The 21,035-nt window shown below is 36.4% G+C and overlaps 1 protein-coding gene across 1 annotated transcript; it reads right to left on the reverse strand.

The window, feature by feature from the left end:
- Window positions 1-10,207: 10,207 nt before the first annotated feature.
- On the reverse strand, window positions 10,208-12,656 carry LOC104210871 (polygalacturonase-like). The gene is made up of 4 exons (XM_009759842.2): window positions 12,181-12,656; window positions 11,426-11,715; window positions 11,123-11,351; window positions 10,208-10,669 (listed from the first exon to the last, which is right to left on the reverse strand). Exons 1-4 carry the CDS (start codon window positions 12,613-12,615, stop codon window positions 10,445-10,447), a joined length of 1,179 nt encoding a protein of 392 aa, XP_009758144.1. The 5' UTR covers window positions 12,616-12,656; the 3' UTR covers window positions 10,208-10,444.
- Window positions 12,657-21,035: the final 8,379 nt, after the last annotated feature.

The raw sequence follows: 21,035 nt of genomic DNA on the forward strand, positions 1-21,035 counted from the left end.
TGTGTCTTTGCAATTGAGCAATCACAGGCTGTTGTGTCTACAACATCTAAAAAATGGCGTGAAGGCTAACCTGTCGTTCCTCCCGAGCTGGGGTTCTCTGAGATTCTTGTTGGTTTTCTTGGCTTATACTCACGTTAGTGTGGGAGCTTATATTGATGTGTTGGGCGTTGCGTGAGCCCACATCCATGGGGATTGACTCTGGTGCGTCCTCTGGGTTTCGCAGTGGTACACCAGCGCGTGGAATAGCTACACCATTCTCTCTATGGTCCTCAGGACCGTTGTTTTCATGTGCATTTACTGAGTTAGACATTTTGACCTGAAATCAAAGATTCTTAGACAAGAAAAAGTGTGAAGAATAACTTGTGTTTTCAATAAACCAGCATGAAAACAATTACTATTATTTTTAGCCCCACGATGGGCGCCAAACTGTTTACCTTGAAAATGGTAATTACAATTAAATTTGATTTAGTGGTTCTAAAAATACGTAATTTATTTTAATTCTAATTGTTAAGCGATAGATGCTAAGTGTGAGTCAGGAGAATGAGATAAGAGTTTGAGAACAGTATGTTGTGCAAACCGAATGGCCGTGAATCGGGGTCTCGAGCTGGCCTATGCTGGGCCTCGAGGTCGAGCTAAAAGGTCAGATTGGGGATAGTCGATGAAGAACTAACAGTTCTAAGGACCTTGATAATGGCTCTTTATGATCAATAATGATTAATAAATGAAGAACAATCAATAAAACACAATAAATGTAAGCAATAAAAATCAAAGGAGCGACAGTAGAATATGTTTAAGTTGAAGAGCAGAGAATGTTCTTGTTCTTGTATTGAATATCATCTGTGTTACAAAACGATAAGGGTCCCCTTTATATAGGAGGGGGAATCCCAACATAGTACATGTGCATTTATTACAAAGATATGTGACTGGTACAACCATTTAATGTCACGGTACGGACTTGTACTATTCTTGTAGACCTGGTCAGCTCTAACCACGTGCCTTGGGAATTTCCCGCTTGTCCATCATAGCCACCGATTTGTACTTCCCCTAGGTTGAACATAGGGAACCCTCGGGTTGAACCTAGAGATGTGCCTTGAGCCTTCTGGAGTCGGGCTATGGAGTGTCATAATGATCATAAAATCGGACTCTCCGATTTTAGCCGTATACATTGTTGCTGCTATAAATTTGCAGGTTTCACATTTGCGAAGACCTAACCGCAATTGCGAGCATCGCATTTGCAATGTCAGGCTCGCAAATGCAAACATGGGCTGGGGCCTTGGACTTCGCATTTGTGAAGTAGATTTTTCTTTTGCAAACAGAGCTAGGATCGCATTTGCGGTCTTGGTGTTGCATTTGTGACATTGTGCATGAAAGAACATCTTCGCATTTAAAAATCGTGTAAAGACCCGGTAGGTCGTTTTAAGAATTAATACCCCGATCCCTATTAATTGTTTTTCCCATGTTTGTTTCTGTTATTTTGATTCGTTAGGATGTTTGGTTTTGAGTTTCGGAGTGTTTTGGGACACTTATAGCCCGTTTGGCCAAGCTGCAAAAATCAGTTTATTTTGAGAAGTGCTTTTTTCAAAAGTGCTTTTCTCAAAAGTACTTTTGGTGAGAAGCAGTTTGTGTTTGGCTAATTAGTTTGAAAAGCACTTCTGAGCAGCAATTAGTGTTTGGCCAAGCTTTAAAAAACTGTTTCTAAGTGTATTTTTCTCAAAAGTGCTTCTCAAAAAAGTGCTTTTGGAGAGAAACTACTTTTTTCTACTTCTCAAAAATTGTTTCTGCTTCTCCTCAAAAGTACTTTTTTTCCTTCCAAAAGCTTAGCCAAACACTTTACTTTTTGGCCAAAAGTGCTTTTGGAAAAAAAAAGTACTTTTGGCCAAAAAGAAGCTTGACCAAACATGCTATTAGTCCCTAAATGATAGCTTAAGCTTTAGAATTTGGACTGTAGTTGGATCAATATGAAGACGGCCTCGGAATGGAATTCCGTCAATTTCGTTAGCTCTGTTGGGTGATGTCGAGCTTAGGGGCGTATTCGGATTATATTTTGGAGGTTCGTAGCTTATTTAGGCTTGAAATGTGGAAATTCGAATTTTTGAAGTTTCCGGTTCGATAGTGAGATTTTGATATCGGGGTCGGAATGGGATTCCGGAAGTTGAGTGGCTCCGTAGTGTCGAATGTGACGTTCTTGCAAAATTTCAGGTCATTCGGACGAGGTTTGATAGACGTTTTGATCGAAAGCATAATTTGAGAGCTTTTGGAGTTCTTAGGCTTGAATGCGTTGTTTAATTGGTGTTTTGATATTTTTTTGAGAATTCCGAAGAATGGATTAAGTATGAATGATGTTTTAGGATTGGTTGGCATGTTAGGTTGAGGTCCCAGGGGGTCTCGGGTGTGTTTCAGATGCTCAACGGGTCATTTTTAGGACTTAGAAATTGCAGAAAAATGTTGCAGCAGTCAGTTCTAGTTTCCTTTTTCGCGTTCGTGAGTGGGGTCTCACATTCGCGAAGAGGAGTTGGGGCTGGTGAGGAATTAATACTTCGCGTTTGCGAGGCTGTGGGGCCTTGTGCCTACACGTTCGCGAAGGCAGTCTTGCGTTCGCGTAGGAGAAGAGAAATGATCATCGCATTCGTGGCTCGGGCATCGAGTTCCCGAGGACGGAGACTAGCCAGTGGAACTTTAGTGCATCGTGTTCACGAACGTTGTCTTGCGTTCACAAAGAAGAACACGGCTGGGCAGAATGTTTAAGTTCAAAATCGAGGGTTTAGCCATTTTTGTGAAAACTAGAGGTTGGGAGCTCGGATTTGAGCGAAGTTTTGAGGGATTTTGAGAGATATCAATTGGGTAACGATTCTTGATTCCTTTTTGCTTGTAACCCATTAATCTAAACATGAATTCATAATTTAATTTCGGAATTTGTATGAAAATTGAGGGAAAGTTCTTAGACAAAAAATTCTAGTTTTGATTGGAGATTTGACATTGGATTTGGATAATTTTGGTATGGTTAAACTCGTGAGAGTATGAGGATTCTGAAAATGTAAATTTTACCCGATTCCGAGACATGGGCCCGAGGGACGTTTTGGTCATTTCACCTAATTTCGCTTATTAGCTTAGAATTTGTTTGTAGAATCAGTTACTTGAAGTGTTATTTACATTATGCAATTGAATTGAATAGATATGGGCCATTTAGAGTCGAGTACGCGTGGTAAGAACGTGGTTTTGGGTTGATTTTGAGACGGTTCGAGGTAAGTGGCTTGCCTAACCTTGTATGGGGGAACTCCCCTTAGGATTTGGTATTATTGATACTTGAAATTCCTTGTACGTGAGGTGATGAGTGCGTAATTGTACTAATTATTGAAAAATTCAGTTTTTCTTTAAGTAATTTTAATTGTGTTTCTTTTTCCTGTTTATACTACTTGTAATTTAAGCCTGTTGCTAGCTTAGGGAAGCATGTCTAATTGACTTAATTACTTTACTTGCTCAAACTGCTTTATTTGGATTACGTGCAGCATGCTAGGCTAGAAATGCATGGTTTACCTTGGTATGGAATTTGAATTGAACTGTGTATTCGTCTTGTTATTGCTGCGTGTTTACTTTGGGACTACGGGACGGTATCTCGGGAGATCCCCCTGTATGTTTACTTTGGGACTACGGAACGGTATTTCAGGAGATCCCCCTACACATTTACATTGGAACTACGGGACTGCACCCGGTAGATTTCCCCTGCACTGAGTATTTATATTTGAGACTACGGATCGGTATTCCGGGAGATCCCCTCGCATTATGAGTTAGACTACGAGACGGTATCCCGGGAGATCCACTGGATATTTATATTTGGGACTACAGAACGGTATCCTGGGAGATCCCCGGTTGTTATTTTTGTGTTGAGCTGTATTTCTCTTTGTGTTTACTTTGCCTTTGTAGTAGTTGTTGTTGTTCTTTCTATTCTGTGTTACTCTTTACTATTGCACGTATTATACGGTCTTATTTTACACTGTTATACCTTTTATTTCATTTAACCTCAGTAGGGCCCTGACTTTTCTCATCACTACCCGACTGAGGTTAGGCTTGGCACTTACTGAGTATCGTTGTGGTGTACTCATGCCCTTTCTACGCATATTTTTCATGTGCAGATCCAGGTACTTCCACTCAGTCTTATCATCCTTGAGGCGAGGTGCTTCTATAGAGACTTCGAGGTATATCTGTCGCGTCTGCAGACCAAGGAGTCCCTTTCTATCTTTCTGTAATAGTATAGCCCTTCAATATTTTCCTTTTTGTTAGACATTTCTGGAGTTAGAGCTTCTTATGTATCTCTTAGCTTGTGATTCATGGGGTTCCAGATTTTGGGAAGTGTTAGGTTGAGATTCTTATACTGTTAGGTGCCAAGCGGTATCTTAAACACTATTTCATTTTGTTATTTCGGTTTTATATTATTTTCTTTCTGCAAATTGTTTCTTTTTCGCATTTGTTAGGCTTAACTAGTCGTAGAGACTAGGTGTCGTCACGATAGTTCATGGAGGGTGAACTAGAGTCGTGATAAACCGCCCATTAGGTTAGGTTTGCAATTGCTGGAGGAACCTAATGGGTAGCTAAAATAAGAGAAGGAAAAATTAACAAAAAAGGGAAATTTCTTCAACACGATAAAAGAGAGATATTTGAAAAACTTACGAGTGTAGTTCCAATATTCGGGGATAGGAGGTTCTGACACCGGTTCGCTGAGTTAGATCATGCTGATGACGATGGCATGGTGACCGCGTTTGCTGATTTAGATCATGCCTCCAAAAAAAATCTTTGGGGCGTAGAGGTTTATCAAATGAGCAAGAGTAAGGGTTTTGCCAGCCCGGGAACACAGAAACCAAAAGCAAGCTACCATTCGTCATATTTACGAACCTACTTGAGCTAAGCAAACTTGGTAGTTTTGGAAAAATTCTAAAATGATGGGATTGATTTCCCGGCCTATTCTTAAAGTGTAAGGGTACATGAAAATGTACATGTACCCTGGTTTACCGAAAGTGATACTTTCCACTTCATTTGGGGCTAAAACCTCAATGTTGTTCCAGCCACAATCTTCTTTTACAACGGGAATTCTAGCATGACGAATGGAAGAATGATACCTACTAATATCTATATTTCTGTCGTTATTAGGGTTAGGGAGTTCCTCCTGAATTTTGAGATTCGTCTCACAATTTATTTGAGTAAAAATGGAAAGAAGGGAAGAAGTTTATAGGCATCAGAATGCAAGACCACTATTAAGGTAGCTGGCGAAAGTATTTGTCAAATCATGGGATAACAGGTGTTCGTCTCATTAAATACAAGGAGACGTGCATCCTTTCAAGTGTCAAAAATCGTTCAGGAACTTTCTCACCAAGAAAAAGAGTCTTATCTATTTCCCGGTAACATAAAGTTTAGTTACCAGAAAGTAGGAGGACTATCTGTATTGAGTAAAAGTGATGAATGACAGGTGGATGCTCATCGAGTTGACACGTGGCAGTAAAGATATGTAGGATATAAGTCAACAAATAGCTGGCACCGGTTACGAGCATGCGATCGGTATTGTATGAGTTCCAAAGACACTAGAACGTCCGGGAACAAAAGTTTGAAAGGAAGATATCGGTTGAAGAAGATAGCATTCAAGGAGCAGTCGTTACAAAGAATCTTTGCATTTATACTCAGCTGTTATGCACCTATCAAAAGCGATCTTTACCCATATTAAAGAAGAACTTTATTTGGGGATCTTGTCTCCATGAATTTAGCTATAAATATAGTAATTTGTACTCATTGTAAGCACGAAATACTTGTATGCAAAAAAGGCTAAACTTACTCTTATTTTATTAACATTTTTTCTGCTCTATTCTCTATTCTTGCTCTTGCTTTGGAAAAGCTCATTTCGCAACCAGGCTTGTATTTTTTTCAAGTTTCATTAGTTAATTTATTTATGTTCTTAATTATTTTACATTTTTGGATCAAATTAATTTAAGAAAAAGGGTCAAAATTGCCCCTGTACTATTGAATATTATTTAAAATTACTTTCCGTTATACTATTTGGTCAATCATGTCCCTACCGTTATACTTTTGTTCGGATCTACCCCAAATTTAGATGGCTGGCCACGTGTCATTCTCATATTCAATTGACTCATCCCCAATTTAAATTATCCGATAACTCTCTTATCCAACCCGTTACCCGACCCTAAACACCCCCTCCAAAATAACCCTACTAGACATGATCCCAACCCCACGCTCTTACCTCTCTTCCCTCTTCTCTTTTCTTCCCCCACGTCACACCAAAATCGCTGGAAATGGCAGCTTGTCAGAAAACCATCCAGCAACACTAACTTCCATTGTGTTGGTCCCCTCTTTATCTCCCACCTTCTTTTTCTCCTTCTTCTTTCGTCATTCAAACAGCAACTCTGTTCCACCAAAAAATAGCAAAAAATGGAACTGGGGAAAACTCGCCGGAAAAATCACAAGATCACTACTTCTACCTCACCCCCTCCTTCATTTTTTATACTCAATTTCTTTTTCTTCTTTGCAATTTGTTACATCTAAAAAAGTAGGAGGTTCTGGCACTTTTTGAACTTCGCCGGCAAATGGATCCTCGCCAGATCCCACTGAAAATCTTTGGATCTGCTCGTTGTTTTTGATTATCCGATGACTTTTAGATATCTTCTCCTGTTAATAAAAATCTTTTCAGGCTACCTTTAAAAATTTGCTCGTGTTAATTGCAATCTTTTCGGTCATCGTGCAAAATATTGCTTCAGACTTTAGCTAATAAGAAAGCACAATCACGTGATGAACTTTCTATTCATTTGTCCTCTCAACTTAATCCCATTTTCATTTATTTGTTCCAACTTCTACTTACAAAAAAGATGAGTCAAATAATAATTGTTAGGAATAACGCCAAAATTTTCTTTTAGTAATTGCTAGGAAGAACGTTGGAAACCTGCTGGTGTTTGATGGAGTTATATTAAGTGGAGGGTTTTAGGGTCAGGTAACGGGTTGGTAAGAGAGGAATCAGATATTTTAAAGTGGAGATGGATCAATTAAGTCTGGTAGTGACACGTGGTCAACCGTTTAAATTAGGGGTAGATTTGAACGAAAGTATAAAGGTAAGGACACAATTGACCAAATAGTATAACAGAGGATACTTTTAAACAATATTTGATAGTACAGGGATATATTTGACCATTTGCCGATTAATTTATGTGTTTATAAACCACGTTACAAATTCAACTGTACCGTTTTACGGGTAAACAACCATTGTTTGTCATTTCTAAAAATAATTACACCATCAATTCTTATAAATTAACTAAAACCTTTGTTAAACGAACATTTTTTGGTAATTAACTTTTTTCATTACCAGGGAAGTATTTACAAGTAAATCAAAACCTTTACATATGATCCTGCTTTCCTATACTTCACCCCTCCCCATTTTCCTATTATTTACATATTTCCTACCTATTGCAATAGATACCAGTCTAGGCTATGTAGGATTTTCTCTGTATGCCTACTACTTCGACAATGTAGCTCTTGTATTATCTTTTTACATATTAACTCCCACCCTTTTGTCTTAGCTTGGAAAGTTCGAGCATTTCTTTCTTGCCAAACATAGTATACTGTTGCTGCTAATACCATTTTATATAGCTCAGCTGCTGTTGTTTTCCTCTTAGTCCACTTCTCAGCCCATCTTAGTTCCTCATCCCATCCATTTACTGATCTTTTAATCCCTTGCCATGCTAACAGTGTGCTCCATAATGCATTTGCATATGAGCATTCAAAGAACAAATGTTGTATGGTTTCATTAGCTTGCTTGCATAGAACACATTCTTGATTCACTTGTACTCCCCAACTCTATAGTCTATCTCTTGTGTATAATTTGCCATGTGCTGCCATAGTTAGAACAAAAGTCCACCTGGGGCATCCTGTGTTGTGACAAACGACTCTTCTCCAGCTGACTTTGTCAAATCTTCCTCGCAGTCTGTGGTATATGTCTTTTATCGAACAGTTGTTCATCTTCATGATATCATCATAGCTGAATCTTGCCTCTATAAATGTCTTCTTAATGATCTTACTTACCATCCAGGATGTTTGTTTCAGTTGAATTTCCCATATGTGTCTATCTTTGATATAGTAACTGTGCATTCATTGTATCCACAACTTCTTCTTTTCTTTGCAAAAATTCCAGTATTGTTTACATATGGCAACTGCCCACTATTTTATCAATTAGAGGTTGGCATTGTACTATGGATATTCTTTTTGAGCTTAGTGGGGCACCTAGGTATCTTACTGGCAGTTTCCCTCTCTGAATTCCTAGAAATTCTAGGATTTCCTCCTGTGCATCTTGTGAGACCCCTCCAAAGAATATAGAACTCTTGTTTTTGTTAATCACCGGACCTGCAGCTTTTGAGAACTCCATAAAATAATGGAACAGTAGTTTAACTAATCCTATATCACCTTTGCAAAACAATAAAAGATCATCAGCAAAACCAAGTTGCAAAATTTGCATCTTTGCACACTTGGGATGATAGTTGAAGTCTGGTTTTTGATTCAGTGTCTTTAAGCTCCTTGTTAAGTATTTCATTGCCTGCACAAACAGGAATGGAGACATTGGGTCCCCTTGCCTCAACCCCTTCTTGGCTTCAAAAGGCTTTGTTAGAGCTTCATTAATCATAACTGTATATGTAATAGTTTCCATACAAGCCATGATCCATCTCACAAATTGGTCTGGAAAGGCCAAAGCATTCAGCACATGTTCCATGAAAGGCCATTCAATTGAGTCATAATCTTTTTGCATATCCAATTTCATCATACATCTAGGTGATACCCCTTTCCTTCCATATCCTTTCACTAGTTCATGGCTCAGGATAATGTTATCAGTAATTACTCTATCAGGCACAAATGCAGACTGTGTGTTGTCCATCAGTGTATCCATAACTCCTTGCAACCTCTTAGTTAATACCTTGAAGATCACTTTGTATAATACAGTGCAGCATGAGATAGGTCTGTATTCTTTAACATTAGCAGGGTTCCTGACTTTAGGGACTAAAGTAATTGTTGTACAATTGACAGGTCTGTACATATGAGTTGTTTCAAAGAATTCCATTACAGCCTGTGTTATATCCTCTCCTACAATTTGCCAGGCTTTCTTAAAGAACACAGCATTAAACCCATCATAGCCTGGGGCTTTTAGGTCACTAATATCTTTCGGTGCTGCCCATACTTCTTCCTTGGATACTGACTTGATAAGCTGAAGTTGCTGATCCCTATTTAGTTTTGCACCCAGTTTCATGACGTTTGGATTGATAGCTGGAATACTTTCAGCTCTTGACCCCAGTAACTTCTTGTAGTACCCTAATATTTCTGCTTCTATATCATCCTCCATTACAAGCTGAGTTCCCACATCATTTGTTAGACTCTGGATTCCATTCAAATGGCTCCTATTCTTCATTTGTGCAAAGAAATAGGCTGAGTTTGAATCCCCCAGCTTCAACCATTGTACTCTGGATCTTTGTTTGTATATACTCTTTTCAATTTTCCCCATTTTTCTAGTTCACACTTCAATGGTTTCTCTTTCTCAATCAGCTCTTTATTCTGTAGTCTAGAGCTCATTTCCTCTTACACCAACTGCAGCTCCTTCCTAATCTCCTTTATCCTTTCGTCAACCCCTTTAATGTTAAACGAACATTAAAAAGGACATTCCTTTAACCAGTGTCAAATCTACTCTTCCATCTCCGGCTTAATAGATGGATAATCACATGGGGATTAACACTAACGATACATGTAATCCCTGAAAATATTATGCTTCACATGGCCACCATAATGCATTTGAAGGAACAAATGTGACCCACAAAAAATAAACGCACAAAATAATTGAATATGCTTTATTATAATGTGAATATGGAAGGAAAAAAAGTCAACGTTATCATCTATGAACTATCTACTATCGTATATATAATCCCCCAATCCTTTCTTGAATATGCTTTTATAATATGAATATCTTTCAGGTAAACAGAAAAGGAAGTGAGATCATGCAATTAAATTAATATTTTTCTTTACGAAATGATGGAACTGTTGCTCATATGCACCTAATTTGTATAGTAATTTTAAACATATTAATCCTTTTCAATAGTCATTTTCAACAATATAAAGGTAGTAACGAAAGATAACATGTATAAAAAAAAATGCAAAAAAGTAATAAGAACAATTGATCCCGACTAAGAGCAAAATAATATTTATATCACAAAACTCCAAAATGCTTGAGATTAATGAAATTTAATAGATTAATACATCCATTATATTCTGGAGGAGCAGAGATCTTGCAAGGCCAGGCACGACGTCAAGAAGGCAAAAAATCTTGCAACCAGACTCAAGCAAGTCTAATTAATGGTGTTTTAAAATTAAAATTATTACTGTATAAGTTTAATCTCCTGGGTTAATCCTCTTCTTTTGTTCAAGTTCGTAAGCAGCTATTTGGTTGTTGTAGACCCGAAGCCCTTCCTCCAGCATTAACACATAAAGCTTCAGCTGAATGATCTTTAAAATTAAGATTCACGTCTTGTAGCGTTATCTCATTACAAGGATTTGTTTTGCTGCAATCGAATTTTACTGCAACTTCTGTGGCCGATGTCCCATGTATGTCGTGATACTTTATATCGCTCACCTTAATACCAGAGCCCTGAAAATGTTTCACAAGAAATGAAATGAAATTGTAAGTACTTTATAAAGGATTTATGTTATATATACTGATGGGATTAACATTTTGATTTTAACATGTAATAACACATTAGTTACTATTTTTATAAGATTATGAATTAGTGATTATCAAGAAATTTATTTGTAGTTACCTAATAAGCTAAGTGACCTAATTGTATAAATATTTTTTACGGCATCAGAGTATAAAACTTTAACTCTTTTATATAACATCGATAAATGACGATGTAAAATACTATGCATTGAGGCTGTAAGAAAATTTACATACAATTAGGTCACTTATAAGGTAATTCCAAATAAATATTTACGATAGACATTAATTAATAACATGATTAAAATAATATCTAACCTGCTATTACGGATTAAACTACAATGATAATACAAAATAGTTCTGCTTTTTTATTTTTAACTAAGTTACCTGATTAGGACAATTTCCACGATCTGGGCAGTAATTTTGATCTATGATGATGGGATTATCGACATTATTCATCACTGCGTGTTGAAAAAGAACATTCCTTACGAAGCCATTGCTAGGCCTAGCCCATGTTTTGACCCTCACTCCATTCTGGGTTCCAGTAAATGTTGCCGTTGTAACTGTCACGTTTTGAACTCCTGGCTCTTGCATATCCCAACCTAAGCTCCCAATGCTGCACCAAACATATTTATATTTGATAATTATATCCCAACCTAGTCAATTATTAAAAATAGTTTTTTTTTAGACCTTATTCCATGGCCAGGGCCACAGGCGATGTTTTCGATCCACAAGTTGGAGTTGCCAGGACCAATTGAAATACAATCATCGCCAGTTCCAATATGAGAATTCAAGATGGTAACATCAGTCGATGACTGTAAATGAATTCCATCAGTGTTGGGGCTATTTCCGGGAGCTGAAATCTTCACTCCTTGTAACTTGGCGTTATGGCACCCATCGAACAAAATGTGGAACATTTGGCTGTCTTGTGAAGTTAATCCACTTATTGTAACGTTGTTTGAGTTGTAGAAAGCTAAAGTCTGCACAAAATATTTTTGTATAGTACGAAGATACGTTAATCAAGAAAAAGAAGTGTAAAAAGGATATCTATGATTGATTTTACAGAATCAGTATTATCCCTTGCATTTTTATAGTAGGAGTTACTGCGAAAAAAAAAAGATTTTGTGATCTAGAAAAAGATTTAATCGAGAATAGTTTAGACTCTAACTTAAACCACACAAAAATAATTTTAAGTGCTAAACACATTTTCTATTCTAACAAAGATTCATCCCAGCACCTTCCATTATAACAAAGATTCCGGTACAGGTTTACTACTGGATAAGGGAAGAGCGGGAAGAGAAAACGCAATACATTTCCCGTAAAATGCATGTTTTGTTTAATTACTTATAGACGAATTCAGAATCTAGAGTTAAAAGCTTGTTTCATACAAATATTTTTTTGTGTGTGTATATTTTGCTGTACTTGGAAAGGAGAAGTAGACATACCGTAGCTCCTTTAGGACAACCTTTGCCGGAGTTTTTGCATGCCCAAAGACGGGCACCTTGTCCATTTAGGGTTCCACCAACGATCGAAACTCCATTGACTCGTTCGAATTTAATCCAGCTTCCAGATTTCCCAATAACATTATAGTCAGATGGAGCTATAAGTGTGCCATCAATACGTATAGTAATGGCATTACTCTTGCATGTTTGACCATAGAAATATGCATTACCAAGCAAGTAACTTCCCTTTGGCACGAAAATGGTGGCAGGGCTAGTAGAACTACATGCTGCAGTCCATGCACTAAGAAAAGCCTTGGACGAATCGGATTTTCCATCAGATTTTGCTCCATAGTTTAGGACATTATACATCGAATCTGCTGCTATTGACAAGTTGAAGAAGAAGAGGATGAGAATTATGACGCTCATTTTTCCCATCATGTTGAAATTGAGACAAATAGTGAGAGGCTTGAGTTTGGTATGTGGTGAGGAAATGTAGAGTTTGGAAATGATATTTATAGGGGGTAAAAGAAGAGTTAATTAAGCCGAAACTGCGTCAATATTACTGTTTTTCCATTTGGACGTTTTTTTTTCTTTAACAACTAGCAAACAAAAGCTATTAACTTTGGTAGCGTATCTTTTTCCTACTTTCTTCTAATCTTTCCCTTTTTCATCATCCTGGGGTTGAATGTCAATGGTAGTAAGGTACTTTTTTTGTTACAAAATCTTTGCCTTTTTTTCTTTCTTTTTTTTTTTTTTGGAAAAAATTTATCTTTATTTAGTTATTGGAGAACGAGGAACGTTTAGACGTAGCATTAGAATGCAACATTATATGCAATCACATGGGAAAGATTTTGTCTAGCTGACTCCATATTTTAAGGGGAAATGCGACAGAAAAAGGTTCTCAAATACATGGCCATTAATTTTGGGATCCGTATCCTAATTACCCTTTATAAATTAAAGCATTTAAAGATCATCTAGAAAAAATAAAAGAAGCTATCGAAAATTAAATTACCGAGAGACTGAAAATAAATCGAAAACTACTTCGTGCACGACGTAAGCCTTTAAGAGATTAGAGATCAAATCGAATTAAACACAGAAAATTATTTATTGTGCCGCTCCAGCTAAAGGGGCAAAGCTTGGCTTGACTGATTCGAATTCATATGGCCTATTAAAGGGGAAATTGCTCAGGATTGGCTTTTTTTATTTTTAGGATTCGAACCCCAGATATATTTTTTTTTCTTTCTTGAAATATTTGGTTAGATGTTAAGGGATTCTATCCGTTCCACCACGACATTGATTGATAGTTACATGTATTTTCACTTTTAACTGCTAATATTACTTCTTGTGGATAACATCCACTGGACCCAATGTTACGAAAGGAAAAGAGAATTAAAAAGATTACATAAGTAAAAATAATATTAATAAGTTTGGTTTTCTTGAGGTTTTGAGAGTGTCCAAATATTTCCATTTGTATTTGGTCAACAGCCAATCAGATGACAACACTTGATATGTCCAAGCAGACATGCTCCTTGTCGAACCTTTTTATGATGCACTTGCTTGAGGCTTTCTTGATTTATAAGTTGTGAGTTTCTGTTATTTGTTCAAGTTCTTTTGCAAGTGGATGGAATTTTTCAATTCGAAAAGATTGTTTCCCTCATCTTTTAATTTACATTTAGAGCTTGACAATCAATTTACCCTAGGGAAGCCAATATCATAATATACTAACAACTTGTTCCTATAATATTCTAGCCTACATAAGAACCTATAAACAACTTTTATATAAAACCTATATTATTTGAAGTACTTAGAAGTACGTAACACGTTATTTCCATGAGAATAAATCCAAGACCCAAACTCAACTTTTTATATAGGAACTAGAATATTTTATACAAATGTTTGAAAATTTGGCTTCATGTCACTACAGAGAAGAATGGATACTCATATGTCTATGTTCTCTTACTGTTGCAGAATCTTTTTTTTTTTTTACTTCTTTTTTGAAAAACAAGCATTGTGCCTAGTTTAAGCCTTCCAATACGCAGGGAATGATGCCAATTTCACGAGGAAATTAAAGGCTTATACTATTGAAAGTTTGATTTAGTTACTAAGAAGATTTCCTAACCGTTTGAACAAAATTAACTTGACTCTCTTACTCGATAGACTGTTACTTTACGTCATTCGGACCTTACTAGTCAATCAACGAACTTCTGTTTAATTTCTATATGATTTATGGATCATTCAAGTGGTAGCAGAGTCGATACATTAGTGCTTGTAAGTACTTTTGAAGGAAAAAAGAAGCGGACTTTTTGAAGTTAATCAAGAGTAGAGCATATCTTAGTTTCCATCCCCCTTCCCTCCCCCAGCCCTTAAAAATTAAATTAATAAGAAAAAAATGGTAGTTGCTAATTAAGTGTTACCATATCTATATATGCTTTTTGGACAGAATTATTCAATAATATCTATGATCGGTCGTTTATGTACTTGAGCCCCGTTTTCCTATTTGATGCTTTCCGTATGCTTAATTATTATTCGCGACTTGCATGGATGGTTGGTTGATTTGGGGAGGTTTGGAAGTGAATCGGAACGCTTAATTCCCTTGTTGAAAGCTTAAGTTGTAAGAGTTGACCAAGGTTTGACTTTCAGAAACTCGAAATAGGTCCAAAGAAAGTTAGGGTTTTTGAAATCAAACAAGTTCAGAGATGAAGAACAAGCAAATCACATAGCCAATGGTCTCAAAACTCGGATGAACTCCCAAATTCTAGGGGTTTTACCCTTAATCGAGTGTAGAGACGAAAACAAGTAAATCAGGCAGAAATATTAATGAAATAAGTTTAGAAATCTCAGAAGGAACTGAGACCTTTAACATGCATCTTCCAGTAAAAGAAACTCATGAAAAACATAGTAAAAGAACAACATGCGAAACACAGTAGAAGAACTCATAAGAACATGGTAGAAGAAACACATAGGAAACACAGTAGAAGAACTCGTAAGAACACAGTAGGAGAGAAACACAGTAGAAGAAACTAATAGTAGAAGAAACACACAAGAAACTTAACGAAAATCAGAGAAGCATCTCGACAAAACCCTAAATTGGAAAGATAAAGGTTTGAAAGCATAGTTTTTGAAAGAAATCTCGAGAAACCGTTTAAAGGCTCAGGGAAAACACGGATCTAGAACGGATCTAAAGAAATCAGAAGAACCTCAAAAGCTAGGGTTTCAGCGAAACCCAAGTGGTGAAAAAGGCTTGGAAAGTTGTTGATCTAAGTAGGAGAAGTCGAGATCAGGTTCGAACAGTCATGGCTTGCCGGAGCAAGGCCGGAGACGGTCATAGAACTCGAATCAAATGAGCCTAGACCAATCTTCTTCATGGTCAGGCCTTGAATCTTCAATAACCCGGTATGTCGGAGTTATAGGAGGCTGGTATAAGACTTCAGTTGCCTTGGAAGCCATAGATTCCAGTGGTTTTAGGGTGGAAATAGAGGGATGCGGTTAGGGTTTCTGAGAGAATTTGGGAGAGGGGCAATCCAGGGGCAGCTACCGGTGAGAAATGAATAGGGTTTAGGGGGTATTGGGTAAGTAAAAAGGAAAGGAAGAGTGTGAGTCAACGATTGGGATTAAAAGGGGTCCGAGTGGGTTATTTTAAAGGGTCGTGGGTCGGGTAATTTTAGCAATTGGTCCGGGTAATGAGATCTGAAATTGGGTTTAATTGGGGTGCCAAATCCGGCCAGAATTGAAATAAAATGAGCTAACATTTAAATAGCCACTTTTTCCCTTGTTTAATTTATAAAAAATAGTAAAATAATTTTTGGGAGTAAATTAAAGGTACTAAAATGATTAATAATATATAATTATAAAACTAAAAATACTGAGTCAATTTTATAATTATAAACACAATTAAATTTTAAAATAGCCTAATATTGCAATTATATGCCATTTAGCTTAAAAAATACTAAATAAATTTGTAAAAATATGCAAAAATTATGTTAGCTATATTTTAGTATAAGTATTAGAATATAATAAGTAAATTACCAAAATGACAATTTTCGAAATAATTATTGGATTTTTCTTGATAAAATAGGGCAATAAATTGATTTAAAAAATCATAAAAATTAATGAAAAATAAGAAAACTCTTGGGCATACTTATATATGCATACATATTCTATTTGAAAGATATTTTGCATATGAAAAATATACAAAGAAAAATTAGGTATCAACAACTTGTGCCAAGCACTCTGAATATGCGGAGATTTTGTATACTTGATGATTAAACTGTCATGTTGTTGACTTGGCATGTATACTTATCATGTAGGCATAGAGATATATTTTTCTCATACTAACTAGATGTATGCGATATCTCTATTTAACATTTTATGCTTGAAATCACAATTTACTTTGATAAATCTTTGTTTAGGTGATTTTCGTGGAAAGTTGATGCATTGACTGATATACTTGAAAATTATGTTTATTTATCCTCTTATTGTGATAGAGTTGAACCTGATATTATTTGAGATGTTTTTTCTTTTGCCATTATTATACTGTTATTGTTGTTGTTGGCTATTAAAAGTGAGTATTGGACCTTGCCAAGCTCGTCACTACTTTCAGGCCGAGGCTAGGCATGCTACTTATTGAGTACATCGGGTCGGTTATACTCATAATACATTCTGCACTTCATGTGCAGTTCTTTGTGTTACTGATCATGGTGGTTGCAAGTTAGCTGCATCCGTATTTGTTGGAGATTTCGAGGTAGCCCTGCTATTCTATTTGCATGTCCTTGAAGTCCCCTATTTTATATCATATTATTACTGTTTAGTCTTCTAGATAGTACTATATTTTGTTCGTACTTTGTATTTAATACTCCATAGAGCTCATGTACTCGGTGACACTGGAGTTAGGGGCGATTTCAGTTGTATCATCACTTGACTTCAGTTATTTATGTTATTCAACTATCTGAGATTATTTCTTACTGTTGTTGAAGTTTATTTATGCATATTCATTCTTGTTTTTCCTAGTAAGCAGTGTTAGGTGCCATCATAGATCTGGTGAGATTTGGATTGTGACAAGTTTGTATCAGAGCACTAGGTTGCATAGGTCTCACGAGTCATGAGCAAGTCTAATAGAGTCTTGAGGAATGGTATGGAGACGTTTGTGACTACATTTGCTCTCTATTCATGCGGGAAGTGAGACTCAGATGGTTCGGGCACGTATGGAGGAGAAGCCCAGATACCATGGTAAGGAGGTGTGAGCGGTAGGTTTTGGCAGGTATGCGAAAAGGTAGAGGGTGGCCTAAGAAGTGTTGGGGAGAGGTGATCAGACAGGACATGACATGTCTTCAGATTTCTGAGGACATGGCCTTTGATAGGAAGGTGTGTAGGTCAGGTATTAGGATTGTAGGTTATGAGGAAGTTGAGCATTGTTCTACTTTGTACAAGTGTGAGGCTAGTTTGATAGGGTTTTGTCTTAGACTGCTAGTGGCTCATGTTGTTTCGCACTATTCTATAGTTTTTCTTTGTGTCGGACCTTATCTACTAATTATTGTTAGTGCTTTGCATCTATCCTCTGATTCTTATGTTGCTGTCATTATTTCTACTGTTTTGTATTGATAGTACTCATAAATTGTCTCTCTCTTCGTCTTCTTGAGCCGAGGGTCTACCGAAAACAGTCTCTCTAATCCCTCGGGGTAGGGATAAGGTCTGCGTACACACTACCCTCTCCAGACCCTACTTGTGGGATCTTTACTCGGTTGTTATTATTGTGGTTGTTGATTCCTCTTTCACTTAAATAAATTAGTGAATAAAGTTGCAACCAATTCAAAGCTCCATAAATGAATTCACGCAAAGAACTAGAGTTAAAATCCACTGTGCAGGAAATTTGCCCTAGTTAGAGGGAAAGTTCAGAGGCCTTTTTTTCACTCTGCAGGAAATTTGCACTAGTGCCCCGTGCCTCATGCATTTTTCTTAGATTAATTTTTTTCTCACCTTTTGACATCCAGACTTGGTCCTCGACCCCCGAGCGTAATCCTGGTTTAATTTCTTGGGCTTCTACTCAGACATCAAAGCTCCAATCATCCATTTTAGCTCCAAACTTGCTTCTTTACTCGAAATCACATCCTACATAATATAATACACATAATAAATATAAAGTACTAACAGTTAGGATCAAATAAAATCAAAGTATAATTATTAGAGTGCAAAATATAGCTAAAACATGAGCTCCTAGACTACCGTCAATTATCGCTCGTTCCAGGTAAGTATCTTGCCTAGGCTTGGTTTGAGGGTATTATCTCTGATAGATATGATATTTATTATATTTTAGGGGTGACTCACGTGCAAGGTGACGAGCGTATATGCATGCACTGTGATTATTCATGATCCAATTAGACTTAAGTCAATTATATGACTTATTTTGTTATCATTTTCCCTCTACTTGTATGACTACGTGAGATATTATACATGCCAGAAATCATGTCGTGGCTATGTGCTTACCTGTTTGAGACATAATAGGGCTATTTTTATAGTATTGAGCTATTTGCCTTAACTGCAGTCATATTGTAAGTCATGATATGATATATGTGTGTTGTATCTCTATCTATGTGCACCTTTTTATATGTTATCTCATATGTTGTTAGTGTCATTGTGTATGACACGAGTTTGAGCTGAGTTGGAGCATGTTGGTACATTTCATGCGGTATTCTGATTATTGATTCTGTGAGATGTTGGCATATTGAGACTCGAGGAGATTGATAATTGTTTGGGCCATAGAGCCATGTTGATATTGGTATTAAGGTGATGCTTGTGTCAAGGCCCCATATTGGGCTGGGTGCTATTGATCGTTAATTTTGATCCGATCAGCCTTAGGCTAGGATCCGTCCCTCCGGAGTCAGGTATCAACATGTGAGTGCAGGCATACGAGATGTTCTTAGTGAGGGACTTATTTCATGCATCCTTACAGTGCTGAGTGTGTGTGCGATGATCCAAGGATATTGTGCCGAGCACCGTGAGAGTACTGAGAGTATGATTGAAGAGTACTTGTGCTAGGAACTATGAATGTGCTGTGATTTTGTATACTTGATTATTAAACTATGATGTTATTGACTTGGTATGTTTACTTATCCTGCAAGCATAGAGATGATTTTCCTCATGCTAATTGGTATTTGATGTTTACAGCTTGAAATCGCAATTTACTTTGATAAATCCCTATTTAGGCGATTTCCATGAAAAGTTGATGTCTCGATTGATATACTTGAAAAGAATGCTTATTTCACCTCTTATTGTGATAGAGTTGAACCTAATATTATTTGAAATGTTTTTCCTTTTGCCATTATTCTACTGTTGTGTTGATGTTGACTGTCGAAGTGAGTATTGGACCTTGCTAAGCTCATCATTGCTTTTAACCCCAGGTTAAGCTTGGTACTTATTGAGTGCATTGAGTTGGTTTTACTCATACTACACTGTACACTTCATGTACAAATCCAGGTGTTGTTAACCGTGGTGGTTGTAGTGAGTCGCATCCGATTTTGTTGGAGATTTCGAGGCAGCATTGTTGTTCCATTCGCAGGCTTTGAAGTCCCTTCTTTTATATCATGTTATTATTTTTTCGTCTTTCAGATAGCATTATATTTTGTTTAGACTTTGTAGTTAATGTTCTATAGAGATTATATACTCGGTAACACCATATTTTGGGGTGATTCCAGTCGTATCATCATTTGACTTCAGTTATTTATGTTATTCGACTATATGAGATTAGTCATATCATTGTTGAAGTTTATTTCTACATATTTGTTATTGGCTTGCCTAGCAAGCGGTATTAGGCGACATCACTGGTAGAATTTTGTGTCGTGACACCTTTTACTATTGGTAGTGCTATCTTCACCTATATAACAAATCTCACCTAGAAATCGTTTTGTTTGGTTGATTAAGCGTAAGCTGGCTATAAGCATCTAAAGGCTGAAAATAATTTTAAATATTAACAATTAGTTTCATAAATAAATATTTATGTGTTTGGATATAAGCAATGTATTTAAACAGATAATACGTCTGATGAAAAGTGTTTAATAAAAACCTTCTCAGCTAAAAAGCCTAAATTTTTAAAGTTATTAAAGTATAGATTAAAAAGTATCTTTACAAGAAGAAGGATGAATGACAGAAATGAACAGAGACATAATTACGACTTTCACTTTGGGAAGGGTATTTTTTAAAATTATAAAACATTTTAGGGATGAAATAGTAGTAAAAATCTTTATCAAACTAAAAGTGGTTATAAGTCAATAAGTTATGTTGGGTGTTCATCTAACTTATGATTTTTGACTGATTTTTGGTTATATTTTTTATGTTTACCAAATGCATAAATTATGAGATTACACACTTATATTCCAACAATAATAATACCTAGTGTATTCCCACATGATTAGACACTTATGTTTCAAATTGCTAATACTCTATGCCCCTGATTGTGCACTCTTTATTTGTACAAAGGTAACTTCATAAGTAATTTTTGCTTAAAGCAGGCTGAAGACTCACCAAATTCACGAATATATATACACACACATTGAAGGTCCTAAAATTTAGGGCTTGTATATTGATGAGAGTTGATTTTAAAGTCCTAAATGGTAAGAAGGTAATCGAATTACAATTTTGTCCAATATAAAGTCTATTTTTTTAAAGGGTAAAAAAGACGAATGATATTTCGATAGACCTTCGTGCTTTTATTATATATATAGTAGGAAGGTAATTTAAATTACAATTCTGTCTAATATAAACTCTATTTTTAAAGGGTAAAAAAGAAGAACGATATTTCGATAGGGCCTTCATGCTATTAATATAGTGTATGTTTTTGTGTGTGTGTGTGTGTGTGTATATATATA

The sequence above is a fragment of the Nicotiana sylvestris genome, chromosome 6 (assembly GCF_000393655.2).
Source record: "Nicotiana sylvestris chromosome 6, ASM39365v2, whole genome shotgun sequence".
NCBI classification, from domain to species: domain Eukaryota; kingdom Viridiplantae; phylum Streptophyta; class Magnoliopsida; order Solanales; family Solanaceae; genus Nicotiana; species Nicotiana sylvestris.